An 18,310-nucleotide genomic window follows, 5' to 3' on the forward strand; every position below is an offset into this window, starting at 1 on the left:
TTACTTGAGATTAGGGATGAGCCAAACACCCCCCTGTTCGGTTCACACCAGAACATGCAAACAGGAAAAAAGTTCATTCAAACACGCGAACACCGTTAAAGTCTATGGGACACGAACGTGAATAATCAAAAGTGCTAATTTTAAAGGCTTATATGCATGGTATTGTCATAAAAAATGTTTGGGGACCTGGGTCCTGCCCCAGGGGACATGGATCAATGCAAAAAAAAGTTTTAAAAACGGACGTTTTTTCGGGAGCAGTGATTTTAATAATGCTTAAAGTCAAACAATAAAAGTGTAATATCCCTTTGTACCTGGGGGGTGTCTATAGTATGCCTATAAAGGGGCGCATGTTTCTTGTGTTTAGAACAGTCTGACAGCAAAATGACATTTTAAAGAAAAAAAGTCATTTAAAACTACTCGCAGCTATTGCATTGCCGGTCTGACAATACACATAAAAGTTCATTGATAAAAACGGCATGGGAATTCCCCACACGGGAACCCCGAACCAAAATTTAAAATAGAATGACGTGGGGGTCCCCCTAAATTTCATACCAGGCCCTTCAGGTCTGGTATGGATATTAAGGGGAACCCCGGCCAAAATTTAAAAAAAAAATGACGTGGGGTCCCCCTAAATTCCATACCAGACCCTTCAGGTCTGGTATGGATTTTAAGGGGAACCCCGCGCCAAAATAATAAAAAAGGCGTGGGGTCCCACCAAAAATCCATACCAGACCTTTATCCGAGCACGCAACCTGGCAGGCCGCAGGAAAAGAGGGGGGGACGAGAGAGCGCCCCCCCTCCTGAACCGTACCAGGCCACATGCCCTCAACATTGGGAGGGTGCTTTGGGGTAGCCCCCCAAAACACCTTGTCCCCATGTTGATGAGGACAAGGGCCTCATCCCCACAACCCTGGCCGGTGGTTGTGGGGGTCTGGGGGTGGGGGGCTTATCGGAATCTGGAAGCCCCATTTAACAAGGGGACCCCCAGATCCCAGCCCCCCCATGTGAAATGGTAAGGGGGTACAAAAGTACCCCTACCATTTCACTAAAAAACTGACAAAAATGTTAAAAAGGACAAGAGACAGTTTTTGACAATTCCTTTATTTAAATGCTTCTTCTTTCTTCTTTCTTCTTTCTTCTATCTTCCTTCATCTTCTTCTTCTTCTTCTGGCTCTTCTGGTTCTTCCTCCGGTGTTCTCATCCAGCATCTCCTCCGCGGTGTCTTCTATCTTCTTCTCCTCGGGCCACTCCGCACCCATGGCATGGGGGGAGGCTCCCACTCTTCTCTTCATCTTCTTCTCTTCTTCATCTTCTTCTCTTCTTCTCTTCTTCATCTTCTTCTCCGGGCCGCTCCGCACCTATGCTGGCATGGAGGGAGGCTCCCGCTGTGTGACGCGTCTCCTATTCTGACGGTTCTTAAATAACGGGGGCGGGGCCACCCGGTGACCCGCCCCCCTCTGACGCATGGTGACTTGACGGGACTTCCCTGTGACATCACAGGCAATGCCATCGGCTCAGGTTAGGACATCGCTGGATCCCTGGATAGGTAAGTGTCCTTATTTTAAACAGTATTTGTAACTGTTGAGTTTACATTTTTTGGGGGGAGCATGGAGCTCCTATTGAAGTTGTTTTTCTTTTAGACTTTAACCTCCCTGGCAGTATGATTATGTCAGATTTTTAAAGCTCTAAGTGGTACAATGTTTTGCATGGAAATTTGGTGTTTTATATTGTAGGCCTGTAATTCTTAGGAATAACACACCTAAATCTGTCCAAACAAGAGTCTAGTAGACATCCCGGGTATAATAAAGTTTGAAACACGAAATCATAAATTATAATATTATAAATAACTATAAGTAATTATCACAAATAATAATATAATAAAAAATTATTCAATAATATAATCAAATCAAAAACACTGAAATTCGCTCAGTTGCAGAATTGTCGCTGCCATTACTTTCAGTGTTTGATGACGGATTTCCCCATGAATCACTATCGCTCAATTCTGCAAGTGATTCTAATTTATTATATATATATATATACATATATATATATATATATATATATATATATATATATATATATATATGTATATATATATATATATATATATATATATATATATATATATATATATATATATATATGTATATATATATATATATATTGATGTAAAGGGATGCTTTTTAGTTGCTATGTACAATCTTCCGTTTCCAGGCAGAAAGAACAGTATTTATAATATAAAACTGCATGCAGGGCACTGGACTAAACATTAGGGACAAAAGGGATGTGAAATAATTTGATACAGTTATGTAATCTGTAAGATTACAGTGTACTGTATGTATTGTGTTTTTAACTTTTTGAATTTGGCACTGTGCTCTGTCCCTGTGCATCGCAACTCTCACAGGAAATGGAGCTTGGCGCTGTGATGAATCGAGTGGAGACACAGCTCACACACACAGCGGGGAGACATCTCAGGATCCTGGGGACAAGGTAAGTAACTTTGCCTGGATCCTGCGATGCTGTCACAGACCTAGCCGGGACAGAGGCTGTTGGAGAGGACTGTATGCAAGCCTGTTGCCTTTTGATTATGGGCCCTGGATTTTCAATGGAACGGTGCTCTTTGTGGGGTGCATTGGAGGTCCAGTTTGAACTGTATTAATCGGACTCAGTCGTGTATATATGTATATATTGTTTGTTGTTTGATTCTGTTGGGGACTCCTTGCTGTGGATCTGTGTCCCTGAAGAGGGAGGGGGGGTTCCTCCAGCAGCCCCCTGCTGATAAGACTGATTCATTCTGTTGGGACACATCCTGTGAGGAGATGCTGGTGTCATCAACCTGTGTTTATGTTAATTGAATGAGCTAATGAGATTGTCCTCTATACAATGTAGGAGACGGGACGACTGATATTGTGTTGATATAACTGTGTGAAGCTCGGTGACCACAAGTCTGGGCGAAAGGTCATGTCTCAGTCACCTAGGCTGTATAAAGGATTAGATAATTAGCTCATGTTAATTAGGTTATGTTTGTATTGTTAGAGTAATCTTCTCCTGTGTATATAAGACTGTATTCTGGTTCTAAATAAAGTGAGTTCTTGGTAGCAACAAGTAAGTGTCGCCTTGTTTGTGCTCAGAGAGGTTGGGATATCTGTATACAGACTGGGAGGAAGTGGTATATGACGGAAGCACTCAAACGGAGTGTGGGACGTTCCGTGACATTGGTGGCAACAGTGGGATAGCTTCCTGAAGTCTGGGACATCCAAACCTCCAACTGGATCCAAGATCAGCATAGCAGACTTCAGTCACCCCAGCAGAGATATGGACCTGGCATCAGAATTCCCGGGGCTGCTGCGGATCATCCTTTCAACATACACCAGGACTGTGTCTGAGGATGAATACCTGGAGCTTAGGCAGCAAATTCGGGTGGAGCTCTGGATTTCAGCCCTCCGTCTCGCTGGTATAAAACAGGGCAAGTGCTTTCCAACCCAAGAGCAACGGGCCAGTGACCAACGGGCATTGCGGATGGCATTCCTGGAAGAGCAGCCCCAGGAGCAATGGGTGACTGAGTTGGACAGGTTGGTCCAGCAGGAGATAGAGCTGGACAATCGTTATCGGGCTCTGCAATGGCACGCAGAGGAGGGATATTTAGGGGAGACAACAGAATGCTCTCCAGGGGGATATGACTTTGGCGGCCCTGGATTGCTGTGGGAGAGCCTTACAGATCTTTTTATGTTTGGCGATGAAGGGGAACCTGACCTTGAGGACCTGAGAGACTATAGAGAGTCTATGCTCGGTCTTGCAGGGGTCTCAGAGCTCAAACCTGATCTGGACCATTTGCTAAGGAAGGAACAGCATCTGGAAAGGGCATACAGGAAACTGCTAGAACAAGTTCAGCAGCATGCCAGAGAATCGGCAGTGGAAAATCCGGAGATTGCCGTCCCCAAACCTGAAGTGCTGACAACAGGGCAGAGCTCTGCTAACCTCTGCCCAGAAATGATAGCATCTTCTGGGTTCCATGGACAGGAGATGGTGAACCTCTATCCCCAGACATCAGTTGCAGAGACATGGGATTTGATAGACTTTTCTGCTGAGGAAGAACAACCTGATGAGCCTCCAGCAGAAGAGCTGCTATCAGGGCCAAAGTTCACTGTGTTCTGCCCAGCACCAACAGTGGCTTCAGCCTTCCTGAGAGAAGAGGTAGTCGGCCTTTCTCCCACAACACTGACAGGGACATGTGATTTTCTGCCAGCAGCATCTATGGAGTTAAAACAAACTTCTCCAGCTGAAGATCTGGTAACTGAACAGAGGGTCCAAGACCTCTGTCCCACACTTTTACCAATTCCAGAGACTGGGGATTTAATAGACGTTTCTGTAGAGGAGTAACCACCTGGCAAACCCCCAGCAGAAGTGCTGGCAACCGGACAGAGGGTCCAAGACCTCTGCCCCACACCTGCAGCAATTGTGGAGGCTCAGGCTGAGAAGATGGCAATCACTTCCCAGCAGCAGATACAGGGGGTGAAGGGAGAGGAGGTGTGCGTTGTCCCTCCCCAACAGTTGGCCAGGGTGGAGGAAGTGGGCTTTCCTCCCCAGCAAAGATCCGTGTACCTGGGAGACAGTACCATCGACATGTCGTCCCAGCAGCCAGATGAGGGAATGGAAAAGGAAGCAGCCAGCTCACCTCCCCAATGGCAGCTACACAGTTTGGGAGTGGAGGAAGCCAGCCTCCTGCCCCAACAGTTAGCCAGAGCAGAGGATGCGGAGTCCCCAGCAGAAGTGCTGGCAACAGGGCAGAGTGCTACCAACCTCTGCCCAGCACCGGCAACAACTACAGAGTTCCAGGGAGGCGGGGCAGTCGGCCTCCCTCTCCAACAGTTAGCCGGAACAGATGGTGTGGGGTTTCCAGCAGAAGGGCTGGCAACAGGGCCGAGGACTGCTGGACTCTGCCCTCAACTAACAGAGGATGGATTTCCTGTGAAGGTGGATGGGACTTCAGTCTCCACCTGTATACCCCAGGGATGCTGGGCAGTGGGCCCTGATCCCCAACAGCATGACAGAGTGAGCCCAGACACCCTGTCTTCTCTCCAGCGGCAGAAAGGATTCCAGGGAGAAGAGCCAGTCCAGGCCTCTCCCCAGCGGCAGATATGTTCTCTGAGAGAGGCAGAGGTTGGCTGGGTGAGTAATACTCTGTTTGGAACAATTTGTTTGGGGTACTGTGTGGGTACAGGCAGTAGAGGACTGGATCTATGGACTAACTTCGGAGTCAACCCGTCTGGGGTCTCCTCCTGTGTTAGTCTCCTGCCGAAAGGGGAGAAATGTCACAGACCTAGCCGGGACAGAGGCTGTTGGAGAGGACTGTATGCAAGCCTGTTGCCTTTTGATTATGGGCCCTGGATTTTCAATGGAATGGTGCTCTTTGTGGGGTGCATTGGAGGTCCAGTTTGAACTGTGTTAATCGGACTCAGTCGTGTATATATGTATATGTTGTTTGTTGTTTGATTCTGTTGGGGACTCCTTGCTGTGGATCTGTGTCCCTGAAGAGGGAGGGGGGGTTCCTCCAGCAGCCCCCTGCTGATAAGACTGATTCATTCTGTTGGGACACATCCTGTGAGGAGATGCTGGTGTCATCAACCTGTGTTTATGTTAATTGAATGAGCTAATGACATTGTCCTCTATACAATGTAGGAGACGGGACGACTGATATTGTGTTGATATAACTGTGTGAAGCTCGTTGACCACAAGTCTGGGGGAAAGGTCATGTCTCAGTCACCTAGGCTGTATAAAGGATTAGATAATTAGCTCATGTTAATTAGGTTATGTTTGTATTGTTAGAGTAATCTTCTCCTGTGTATATAAGACTGTATTCTGGTTCTGAATAAAGTGAGTTCTTGGTAGCAACAAGTAAGTGTCGCCTTGTTTGTGCTCAGAGAGGTTGGGATATCTGTATACAGACTGGGAGGAAGTGATATATGACGGAAGCACTCAAGCGGAGTGTGGGACGTTCCGTGACAGATGCTATCCCAAGTGTGGCCCGGGGTTACTTTTGGTACTGAAAAATCACCCCGGGCCACACTCAGGAATACCACTAAGGAGGTTAATGGTTTCCTTTTTAATTCCCTTTGCATTCCTGTGAAGGAAATCTATGGCCCAAATTTAAAATCTTACTGTATATTATTTCCACATTTTTTTTATATTTTTATTTCATTTTTTCTAGCCTACTTCTATTAATCTACACATTGTTGAAGTTTGTAAAGTTACTTTGTGAAGAATTCTATACCTTTATCCCCTTGAATTCTGTGACACAAATAAACTATGTCCTGTGAGTAGGCAGTGATGTGTCACATATTTCATAGAGTCTGCCTAATGAACTACAGAGGTGCTGGGAGGAGGAGTTTCAGGAGGCAGAGTCAGTACAGAAATCACTGCTTGCAGGTGGAAAAGTATCATGGGTTCTGTATTTCTTAGAAATAAAAAGCATAGGAGAAGCTGTAAACCATGCAGAAAATCCAGGAAGTTGTGAAACAAGATGGCCAGCAGAGACGCAGCACTTACAATATGAAATTAGATTTTTAAAATAAGTTTATATTGGATTGTCGAATATAACTATTATTTTGTATTGCTTTTTCAGTGCTGATGTTATAGAATGAAAGTATACAGTGCCTTGAAAAAGTATTCATACCCCTTGAAATTTTCCACATTTTGGCATATTACAACCAAAAACGTAAATGGAATTTTAGGTAGACCAACACAAAGTGGCACATAATTGTGAAGTAGAAGGAAATTGATAAATGGTTTTCCAATTTTTTTTACAAATAAATATCTAAAAATGGTGGCGTGCATTTGTATTCAGCCCCCCAGAGTTAGTACTTTGTACCACCTTTCACTGCAATTACAGCTGCAAGTATTTTTGGGTATGTCTCTACCAGCTTTGCACATCTAGAGAGCTAATTAATATTAGAGAGCTTTACACATCTAGAGAGCTAATATTTGCCCATTTGTCTTTGCAAAATAGCTCAAGCTCTGTCAGATTGGATGGAGAGAGTCTGTGAACAGTAATTTTCAGTCTTGCCACAGATTCTTAATTGGATTTAGGTCTGGACTTTAAAAGGTCAGATTTGTGGAGTGCATGATTAATAGTTGTCCTGTGGACAGATTCTCCCACCTGAGCTGTGGATCTCTGCAGCCCATCCAGGGTTACCATGGGCCTCTTGGCTGCTTCTCTGACTAATGCTCTCTGTGCCTGGCCTGTCAGTTTAGGTGGACGACCATGTCTTAATAGGTTTGCAGTTGTGCCATATGCTTTCCATTTTCGGATGATAGATTGAACAGTGCTCCTTGAGATGTTCAAAGCTTGGGATATTTTTTTTATAACCTAACCCTGCTTTAAACTTCTCCACAACTTTATCCCTGACCTGACTGATGTGTTCCTTGGCCTTCATGATGTTGTTTGTTTACTAAGGTTCTCTAACAAACCTCTGAGGGCTTCACAGAACAGCTGTATTTATACTGAGATTAAATTACACACAGGTAGACTAATGAGGTGACTGAAGGCAATTGCTCCCTGTGGGATTATATGGGATGGTATAGTGGGGGGGGGGGGTTTGTGTGATCCCTGAGTGTCCTGGTGTACTAGTGTAAGCTATACCAAATTTCTAAGGCAGTTAATACCCCCATATCTCCTATTGGTGGTACCCGGTACCACCAACGATTATTAATTATTGTTTAATCGAAAAGGAACTCCAGTGGTGTAGTTAACAAACCCATATAAACACATAAACCAATAGACATATAAACCAAAAAACACGTCAACACCCCAATTGGGTGTGTGTGGACTAAACACCTACAACTGTGGTAGGTCTTCACCAGAATGCCACCAGAAATGATAGCGACTTAACTGAAAATGTAAAAATATATATAAAAGTGCACCTCTACCTCATTAGTGCAAAAAAAAAAAAAAAAAAAAATATATATATATATATATATATATATATATATATATATATATACAAATAAATTTGTGATATATAAAAAATATCTTAATCCATAGGGTGCTCCATCATTAGCATAAACAGATATCATATACCATAAAACATAAAAATGCACCTCTACCCAATTAATGCAAATATATATCAGTTAATTGGTGATTAATCATAGTCCATAAAGTGATAAATCTCTTCAAAGCCAGTGTTCAAACTTCCCTTCAAGAAAACCGTGATTAGGGTGCTCTCAAGTGGTCTTAGTGACTTTTGTGCTCCCCCTCAAGGGTCCCCACTCTCTTTTAATTTTAATTTTACTTGTTTTTTTTTTTTTTTTTTTCTTCACACTGGCTTTGAAGAGATTTATCACTTTATGGACTATGATTAATCACCAATTAACTGATATATATTTGCATTAATTGGGTAGAGGTGCATTTTTATGTTTTATGGTATATGATATCTGTTTATGCTAATGATGGAACACCCTATGGATTAAGATATTTTTTTATATATCACAAATTTATTTATATATATATATATATATATATATATATATATTTTTTTTTTTGCACTAATGAGGTAGAGGTGCACTTTTATATATATTTTTACATTTTCAGTTAAGTCACTATCATTTCTGGTGGCATTCTGGTGAAGACCTACCACAGTTGTAGGTGTTTAGTCCACACACCCCCAATTGGTGTGTTGACGTGTTTTTTGGTTTATATGTCTATTGGTTTATGTGTTTATATGGGTTTGTTAACTACACCACTGGAGTTCCTTTTCGATTAAACAATAATTAATAATCGTTGGTGGTACCGGGTACCACCAATAGGAGATACGGGGGTATTAACTACCTTAGAAATTTGGTATAGCTTACACTAGTACACCAGGACACTCAGGGATCACACAACCCCCCCCCACTATACCATCCCATATAATACCACAGGGAGCGCCATACCCCATTATAAACTTGTAGTATTCTGTGGAGGATCCTTAGGGAGGCTCCATTAGTGGGGCTGCATACCTTAATCTTCTGTCCTAAGCGCAGCCTTCATACATACTCACTGAAGGCAATTGGTTCCACTAGATTTTAGTTAGGGGTATCAGAGTAAAGGGGGCTGAATACAAATGCACGCCACACTTTTTAGATAATTATTTGTAAAAAAAAAAATTAAAACTACTTATCATTTTGCTTCCACAATTATGTGCCACTTTGTGTTGGTCTATCACATAAAATCCCATTAAAATACATTTACGTTTTTGGTTGTAACATGACAAAATGTAGAAAATTTCAAGGGGTATGAATACATTTTCAAGGCACTGTATGCTTTGACCATGGAATTCCTTTAAGTTTCTCTTGAAATCCTTAACATGTTTAGGGGATGTACTAACTAGTGTAGTAAAATCATGAAACATAATTTTTTTAATGGAAAAAGTAATAACCTTATTGTAACCAAAATATTAATATAGGGAAGTGCTTAACAAAAGGCAAATTAAAAGTAATATAATCATAAGGCCAAGGCAGATGAAAAAACAATGGAGGAAAGACCTTTATAAGCAGAGAATCAATTTTAAATACAGTATACAGTAAATAATAAATGAGTGAGCAACTTATGAAATACATTAAAATATATTTTAAGCACTCACCTCTATCTTACGGCCTTCTACCACTGTGCCATGCAATTTCTCCCTCGCCCGGTCTGCATCAGCACTGTTTTCAAAAGTTACGAAACCAAATCCCTGAAGGCAGGAGAGAAAAGGTCTAATTAAAATGCATATCATTTCAGCTTTTTTTTTATTGCTCAGTTTTTTTTTTTCCCATTTTGCTATTTTAATTTCTATTTTTCTATCAAGAAAGGTTTACTTCACAAGTTATGCATGATTTTTTTTTATGTAACAAATAGAGATATACTGTCCAGTATCATCATAGCTATTTATTGTTTACCTGAATAAACAAAAATGGAAAAAAGAAGAATATGCATCACTAATTTATGTATCTACCATCTATCAAGAAAAACAGTAGTCTATAAAGATCTACCTGTGCAGCCATTAAAGAAAATGTGTCTTTTTGTCAATTTCCATTTTTTTCAGATCACTAGAATTATTTTTTTTATTCACGATAACCCATCCAGCCAGTAATGATTATGAACCCAAAGCCAACTGTGCAAAGGCAGCACATTTGGAATAACAATTGTTTTCTAAAAACTAACATAAAGAGACATAAACCACATATCACAAATATAATTTGATAGTAATAAAAAAAGGGGAAAAAATTTGAAAAATGTGGCACTAACTTAAGAGAAATAATAGCCTATAACAATCTATTCTACAAGATAATTAATAAAAAGATATCCTTTTTGCAAATGATATTTTTTTCAGATCATTAGAATTTCTATTTCAAATTATGGAAACCAGTGATGATAAAAAAAAAATCATCAGGTAAAAAAATAAAAAAAGTTAGAGGTTTATACAAACTTTCATTCATATGCACCCCACAGACAATTGTGTCATTCATATTAAATGATGTCACTGTTTTAAGAGTTTATTAGAAATTCAGATTACAGTGCTATATTTGATATTAAGAGGGAAATAGAAATATACTTAACTTTCCTTAAATTGGTTGTAAATCCCATATACAGTGGGGACAGAAAGTATGCAGACCCCCTTAAATTTTTCACTCTTTGTTATATTGCAGCTATTTGCTAACATCATTTAAGTTCATTTTTTTTCCTCATTAATGTACACACAGCACCCCATATTGACAGAAAAATACAGAATTGTTGACATTTTTGCAGATTTATTAAAAAAGAAAAACTAAAATATCACACGGTCCTAAGTATTCAGATCCATTGCTGTGACACTCATATATTTAACTCAAGTGCTGTCCATTTCTTCTGATCATCCTTGAGATGGTTCTACACCTTCATTTGAGTCCAGCTGTGTTTAATTATACTGATTGGACTTGGTTAGGAAAGCCACACACCTGTCTATATAAGACCTTACAGCTCACAGTGCATGTCAGAGCAAATGAGAATCATGAGGTCAAAGGAACTACCTGAAGAGCTCAGAAACAGAATTGTGGCAAGGCACAGATCTGGCCAAGGTTACTTTCCATCCCCACTGTACAATATAAGTGTTTCCCAGTAAAATGAGTAGCCTCAGGTGATACACAGAGACAGAACAAATCCACCTACATGAGTTGTGCTTGCTTATCTGCAGCCCTTTCTTCTCAGCAGACTCCTAAAACACACATGTTACACAGCAGTAGAATGCAGGGGGCAGGGATCTGATATCACACACCCTGCAGCACTAGAGCACATAGCTTTATGAAATCTGGTGATTGGAGGAAGGGAGCCCCCCCCCGTACACAGGCTCACAGGCTCATGAAAAACAAAAAGAGCTGAGGCTGCTAGTCAGCTGCTATGTGCTGTAGGGAGGCCATCTCCTGGGATGCTGAAGATTTAGATTAAAGTATTTTTAATTCATGCAGACCACAGAAGGATTTGAGATCAGAGAGGAACCAGACTCGGCGCATTGGATTCAGGCAAGTACACACTATAGAGAGTTATGCTTTTACAACCATTTTAACAATTCTACAGAATTTTACAATTCTTGCAAAATTAGGTGAAAGCCTAACATTACAGCCTAGGCATTCTGATCATAGCTCACATATGATGCAGGCTAGGTAGACACATTGATATATGATTTTTTTTGTAAATCCAAAGGGAAAGCCCATTTATACATGCAGTATAAACTATTTCTAGTGCAGCAAGCAATACTTTGGCAAGTACATTTTTACTCTAAATTAAGCCATGAACTCAGATATTAGTTTTAAAGATCGTTATAAAATATATTTATTAAATATATGTATTTAAATGACTGCACAGACTGGATGCTTTGCATGCAACCATTGCCTTTGCACAATGTAACAAAGCAGAAGGTGGGCACACTCAGGGAGTGGTTCTTAGGAATGACTTGATGGTGGCAACTGGCATCTAGACAGGCTAAGGAAAAATACTAGTCAAGAGGCAAATTCATGATCATGTTTAGAGTAAGACCAAGGTGTAGTGAGAGAATGTGGACAAAAGTATTTTCCTGGTTAACCAGATCTGAGCATAAAAAAATTGAGGCCCAAACACATAGTCAGTAGTAGGGATGAGCTTCGAGTTCGAGTTGAACTCATGTTCAACTCGAACATCGGCTGTTCGCCAGTTCACCAAACAGCGAACAATTTGGGGTGTTTGTGGCAAATTTGAATGCCGCGGAACACCCTTTAAAAGTCTATGGGAGAAATCAAAAGTGCTAATTTTAAAGGCTTATATGCATGGTATTGTCATAAAAAGTGTTTGGGGACCTGGGGCCTGCCCCAGGGGACATGGATCAATGCAAAAAAATGTTTTAAAAACGGCCGTTTTTTCGGGAGCAGTGATTTTAATAATGCTTAAAGTGAAACAATAAAAGTGTAATATCCCTTTAAATTTCGTACCTGGGGGGTGTCTATAGTATGCCTATAAAGGGGCGCATGTTTCCCGTGTTTAGAACAGTCTGACAGTAAAATGACATTTCAAAGAAAAAAAAGTAATTTAAAACTACTCGCGGCTATTAATGAATTGCCGGTCCGACAATACACATAAAAGTTCATTGATAAAAACGGCATGGGAATTCCCCACAGGGGAACCCCGAACCTAAATTAAAAAAAAAAAAAGACGTGGGGGGTTCCCCTAAATTCCATACCAGGCCCTTCATGTCTGGTATGGATATTAAGGGGAACCCCGGCCAAAATTTTTTAAAAAATGGTGTGGGGTCCCCCTAAAAATCTATACCAGACCCTTCAGGTCTGGTATGGATTTTAAGGGAACCCCGCACCAAAATTTAAAAAAACGGCGTGGGGTCCCACCAAAAGTCCATACCAGACCCTTATTCGAGCACGCAACCTGGCAGGCCGCAGGAAAAGAGGGGGAAGAGAGAGCGCCCCCCCTCCTGAACCATACCAGGCCACATGCCCTCAACATTGGGAGGGTGCTTTGGGGTAGCCCCCCAAAACACCTTGTCCCCATGTTGATGAGGACAAGGGCCTCATCCCCACAACCCTGGCTGGTGGTTGTGGGGGTCTGCGGGCGGGGGGCTTATCGGAATCTGGAAGCCCCCTTTAACAAGGGGACCCCCAGATCCCGACCCTCCCCCTGTGTGAAATGGTAAGGGGATACAAAAGTACCCCTACCATTTCACTAAAAAACTGTCAAAAATGTAAAAAATGACAAGAGACAGTTTTTGACAATTCCTTTATTTAAATGCTTCTTCTTTCTTCTATCTTCTTTCTTCTTTCTTCTATCTTCTATCTTCCTTCAGTTTCTTCCTCCATCTTCTTCTTCTTCTGGTTCTTCCTCCGGTGTTCTCGTCCGGCATCTTCCTCCGCAGCGTCGGCGTCTTCTTCCCTTCTTCTCCTCGGGCCACTCCGCATCCATGATGGCATGGAGGGAGGCTCCCGCTCTTCTCCTCTTCATCTTCTTCTCTTCATCTTCATCTTCTTGTCTTCTTCTTCTTTTCGGGCCGCTCCGCATCCATGATGGCATGGAGGGAGGCTCCCGCTGTGTGATGCTTCTCCTCTTCTGACGGTTCTTAAATAATGGGGGGCAGAGCCACCCGGTGACCCCGCCCCCTCTGACGCACGGGAACTTGATGGGGACTTCCCTGTGGCATTCCCCGTGACGTCAGAAGGGGACGGGGTTACGTAACGGGTGACCCCGCCCCCTCTGACGTCACAGGGAATGCCACAGGGAATGCCACAGGGAAGTCCCGTCAAGTCCCCGTGTGTCAGAGGGGGTCAGGGTAACCGGGTGGCCCCGCCCCCCTCATTATTTAAGAACCGTCAGAAGAGGAGAAGCGTCACACAGCGGGAGCCTCCCTCCATGCCATCATGGAATGCGGAGCGGCCCGAAAAGAAGAAGAAGACAAGAAGATGAAGAGAAGAAGATGAAGAGAAGAAGATGAAGAGAGAAGCGTCACACGGCAGGAGCCTCCCTCCATGCCATCATGGATGCGGAGCAGCCCGAGGAGAAGAAGGGAAGAAGATGCCGACGCCGTGGAGGAAGATGCCAGATGAGAACACTGGAGGAAGAACCAGAAGAATCAGAAGAAGAAGAAGATAGAGGAAGAAACCAAAGGTAGATAGAAGAAAGAAGAATGACGAAAGAAGATAGAAGAAAGAAGAAGCATTTAAATAAAGGAATTGTCAAAAACTGTCTCTTGTCATTTTTAACATTTTTGACAGTTTTTTAGTGAAATAGTAGGTACCCCCTTACCATTTCACACAGGGAGGACGGCCGGGATCTGGGGGTCCCCTTGTTAAAGGGGGCTTCCAGATTCAAATAAGCCCCCTGCCCGCAGACCCCCACAACCACCGGCCAGGGTTGTGGGGATGAGGCCCTTGTCCTCATCAACATGAGGACAAGGTGTTTTGGGGGGCTACCCCAAAGCACCCTCCCAATGTTGAGGGCATGTGGCCTGGTACGGTTCAGGGGGGGGCGCTCTGTCGTCCCCCCCTCTTTTCCTGCGGCCTGCCAGGTTGCGTGCTCGGATAAGGGTCTGGTATGGATTTTTAGGGGGACCCCACGCCATTTTTTTTTTTTACATTTTGCTGCGGGGTTCCCCTTAAAATTCATAGATTTTGAGGGGGACCCCGCGCCATTTTTTTTGAAAATTTTGGCTGGTGTTCCCCTTAATATCCATACCAGACCTGAAGGGCCTGGTATGGAATTTAGGGGGACCCCCCAAGTCATTTTTTTTTTAAATTTTGGTTTGGGGTTCCCCTGTGGGGAATTCCCATGCCGTTTCTATCAATGAACTTCTATGTGTATTGTCGGACCGGCAATTCATTAATAGCCGCAAGTAGTTTTAAATGACTTTTTTTCCTTTGAAATGTCATTTTGCTGTCAGACTGTTCTAAACACGGGAAACATGCGCCCCTTTATAGGCATACTATAGACACCCCCCAGGTACGAAATTTAAAGGGATATTACACTTTTATTGTTTCACTTTAAGCATTATTAAAATCACTGCTCCCGAAAAAAACATCCATTTTTAAAACTTTTTTGCATTGATCCATGTCCCCTGGGGCAGGACCCGGGTCCCCAAACACTTTTAATGGCAATAACTTGCATATAAGCCTTTAAAATTAGCACTTTTGATTATTCATGTTCGTGTCCCATAGACTTTAACGGTGTTCGCGTGTTCAAACAAATTTTTTGCCTGTTCGCATGTTCTGGTGCGAACCGAACAGGGGGGTGTTCGGCTCATCCCTAGTCAGTAGAGTTGGGCTGAACGGCACCCCCCCCCCGATTTGGTTTGTGCCAGAACTCTCGAACATTGCAAAAGTGTCATGAATGTCACATCTACCTCAATGCAGGTGGTCATAGACTATAACTAGCTACTGTGTGCTTCACCTTTAGCAGCCTCCTTTCCCTTAGGACAAGCAGGTCTACCGGTATTTGGTTGCCCCTAGGACTTATACACAATGCTATAGTGCCTGGCCACTACACTAAGGCAGACGCGAACAGGGCAAACAACAGCCTACTTGCAGTTTAGCAGACAGATAGTCTAGTTCAAAGATGGTCCAGGTAATAAGGCAGGCTGATTTCAGGGAATAGTCCAATATCTGATCCAATGACAGTCTAGATAATAAGGCAGGTTGAGTTCAGGGAATAGTCCAATAACCCATTCAGGTCATACACAGGGAAATCCAACAGCAAAGCAAGGCAGACAAATGGAAGGCTTGATCAGGAACAATGCAGGTAAGTGTCTCTATCACAAGCAAGGGATAGAGTGTTTGGTTTGCTTATATCAGGTGACCAATAAGATCAATCACCTTTTAGGTGAACACAGACAGGGAAAAAGCAACAGCCAACAGCCGGGTGCTGGAATGAGGAACAGGGGCACTAAGTGATCATGACAAAAAGGTGCAGAAAAATTGGGCTTCGGGTGTTGGTGGTGCCTTCACACCATAACCCTATAGAGGTACTCTTGAAAAAAAATCTCTTTATGTTTCTTAGCAAAACATACAAAAACAATGTCCAACAATAACCTCAAAAGAGAAATTTCAAACTAAGTTTACAAAACGAATTTGGAAATTGCTTTATTCTCTCATCTTGCCATCTTCTTCCTCCTCTTCTACTCCTCGTATATACAATACATAATTACACCTTATAAGTACTTTTAATTGTGCCCATGCAACCTTTTCCAAAATATGACTTCAAGATAAAATCAACACCCACAAAGCTAGGCAGCCTAGACTGTCTTGAAGAGATTCCAGATCACAAATACATTTAATCAGTGACATCGGCATCAGGGCTTTATGGCTGCTGTTAATCCAGGACTGATTCATTTTGACAAATGTCAGACGGTCAATAGAGTCTGTGGACAGACACACTCTTTTATATGTCACAAAACCTCTGGTAGCAATGAATGCCCATTCGGAAAGCACGTTGGATGCAGGGCAGCCGAGCAGCTCAACTGCATACTGGGCAAGTTCTGACCAGTGGTTTATTCTCATGACCCAGTAACCCAGTGGATAGTCTACTGGAAAGCTCTCTAGATAATTTTCCACCATAATATGCAGACGCTGTCAATGGGATGTGGAAGCTGACAGCCCCGGGTGCAGAGGACTAAAAAAAATGTGAAATGCACCACTTAGGTGGCCCCCTTCCTCATTTGACCGACAGAAGCCTCAAAAATACCTTTTCCATGAGACTGTAACCTACCAGAGTCTGGAAAGGTGTTACATGAGTTACGAGACTTTTCCCTTGTAATGGTGGTCAAGGAGGGTTGCCAACCAATAATGATCCTAATCCTTCATGACACAAATTTGTGGGGTCCTTTCACAAGAACAAGGGAGCCCATGCACCGCAAGTTTGTGGAGGCATGATTAGCAGAGTCCTCTGGGTCACTGAGGATTACACAATCTGGAACTGCCTCCTCCCAGCCACGTACTACTACCAAGAGTTCTGGGGGCTGAAAACCATCTCTTAAGGTTTGACTTATGTCTTCCTCTGCTTCATTGTCTCCAAAACTGCCAGAATCCTCCTTCTCCTCCTCCCTCTCCTCTTGTGTGTTCTGTGGCATCGCAAGAATGGTTTCTGCATAAAGCAGGCCTCCGCTTTGAGTAAGAACAGATTCCTTAGGTTGGGACTTTAAACTGACCACATACAGTGATTATTATTTAATCACTGTATGTGGTCCGTTTAAAGTCCCAACCTGAGGAATCTGTTCTTACTCTATGTACCAGGGATGTGGCCCACAATCAGTACAGTCAGAGAGTTGCGGAAAAATATTTTTTCTCCTCCTCCTCTTCCTCCTTCTGCTCTGCCATGAGTGCCCTGTCCATAATGCCACACAGAGTACAAGCAGGATGAACAAAGCGGGATAGTGTCACTAATGCATGCATTGTCACGGCTCACTATCCTCGTTGCATCCTTTATCAGCAGTCATTGGCGTGGGGAAAAAACCTGAGGTTGCCTGAGCCTGTCCTTGTGCCATACTCACACAGGAACTTGTTGATGGTCCTCTGCTGCATGTGCAGCCACTGCAGCATTACTAAAGTTAAGTTCCACCTGGTGGGTATGTCACAAATCAGGTGGTTTATGGCCAGGTAGAATTTCTGCTGAATTTAAGCCAACCAAAAACTGGCAATGTATGACCGCCTAAAATGGCTACAGACTTTTCTGGCCTGCCTTAGATGATCTTGCAAACCTGGGTACCTGTTTAAGAAACACTGCACCACCAAATGGAGGACATGTGCCAATCATTGCACATGTGTGAACTTTCCCTGTTGAAGGGTGGACAGAAGGTTAGTGCCATTATCGCACACCACCATTCTTGGCTCAAGCTTCTGTGGCATGAACCACCTCTGGGCCTTCCCCTACAGAGCTGAAAGAATCTCTGCTCCGGTGTGGCTCCTGTCCCCTAGACAGTCAGACTGAAGCACTGCATGACATCTTTTAGCCTGACTCGTTGAATAGCCACTTGAACACTAAGGGGGTACTGATGGTTCATAGGACAATTCAGAAGAGGAGGGCATGGAGGTGAAGGAGGGGGTGGAGCTGACTCACATCATCACTGTCAGCTGTTTGGAGATTTTGTGGCAAAACAAGCTCCAGCACTGAGCCCTGTCCTGTATCCTTCCTAGTTGAAAGCAGAGTTACCTAGTGTATTGTTAACAAAATATATCATCCCTGACCATGCTTGCTAGATCACGTGTCAGCAGTAAGGGCGACGTTGCTGTTGACTGCCTTGCGCTGTAATTTGGATGCTGCAATTTGGGCATGTGGGTGGCAGAGAGTGTATTT

At 43.0% G+C, this 18,310-nt stretch overlaps 1 protein-coding gene across 7 annotated transcripts in view; it reads right to left on the minus strand.

The window, feature by feature from the left end:
- The window catches only part of RBFOX1 (RNA binding fox-1 homolog 1), a 2,292,172-nt gene that overhangs the window by 909,087 nt on the left and 1,364,775 nt on the right, over window positions 1-18,310 (minus strand). For all 7 annotated transcript variants that reach the window (XM_073633001.1, XM_073633002.1, XM_073633003.1 and 4 more), the window contains exon 5: window positions 9,618-9,710. In XM_073633001.1, coding sequence (XP_073489102.1) covers window positions 9,618-9,710 — 93 coding nt within the window. The remainder of the gene's footprint in view (window positions 1-9,617; window positions 9,711-18,310) is intronic.

This window comes from Aquarana catesbeiana, linkage group LG06, assembly GCF_042186555.1.
Source record: "Aquarana catesbeiana isolate 2022-GZ linkage group LG06, ASM4218655v1, whole genome shotgun sequence".
NCBI classification, from domain to species: domain Eukaryota; kingdom Metazoa; phylum Chordata; class Amphibia; order Anura; family Ranidae; genus Aquarana; species Aquarana catesbeiana.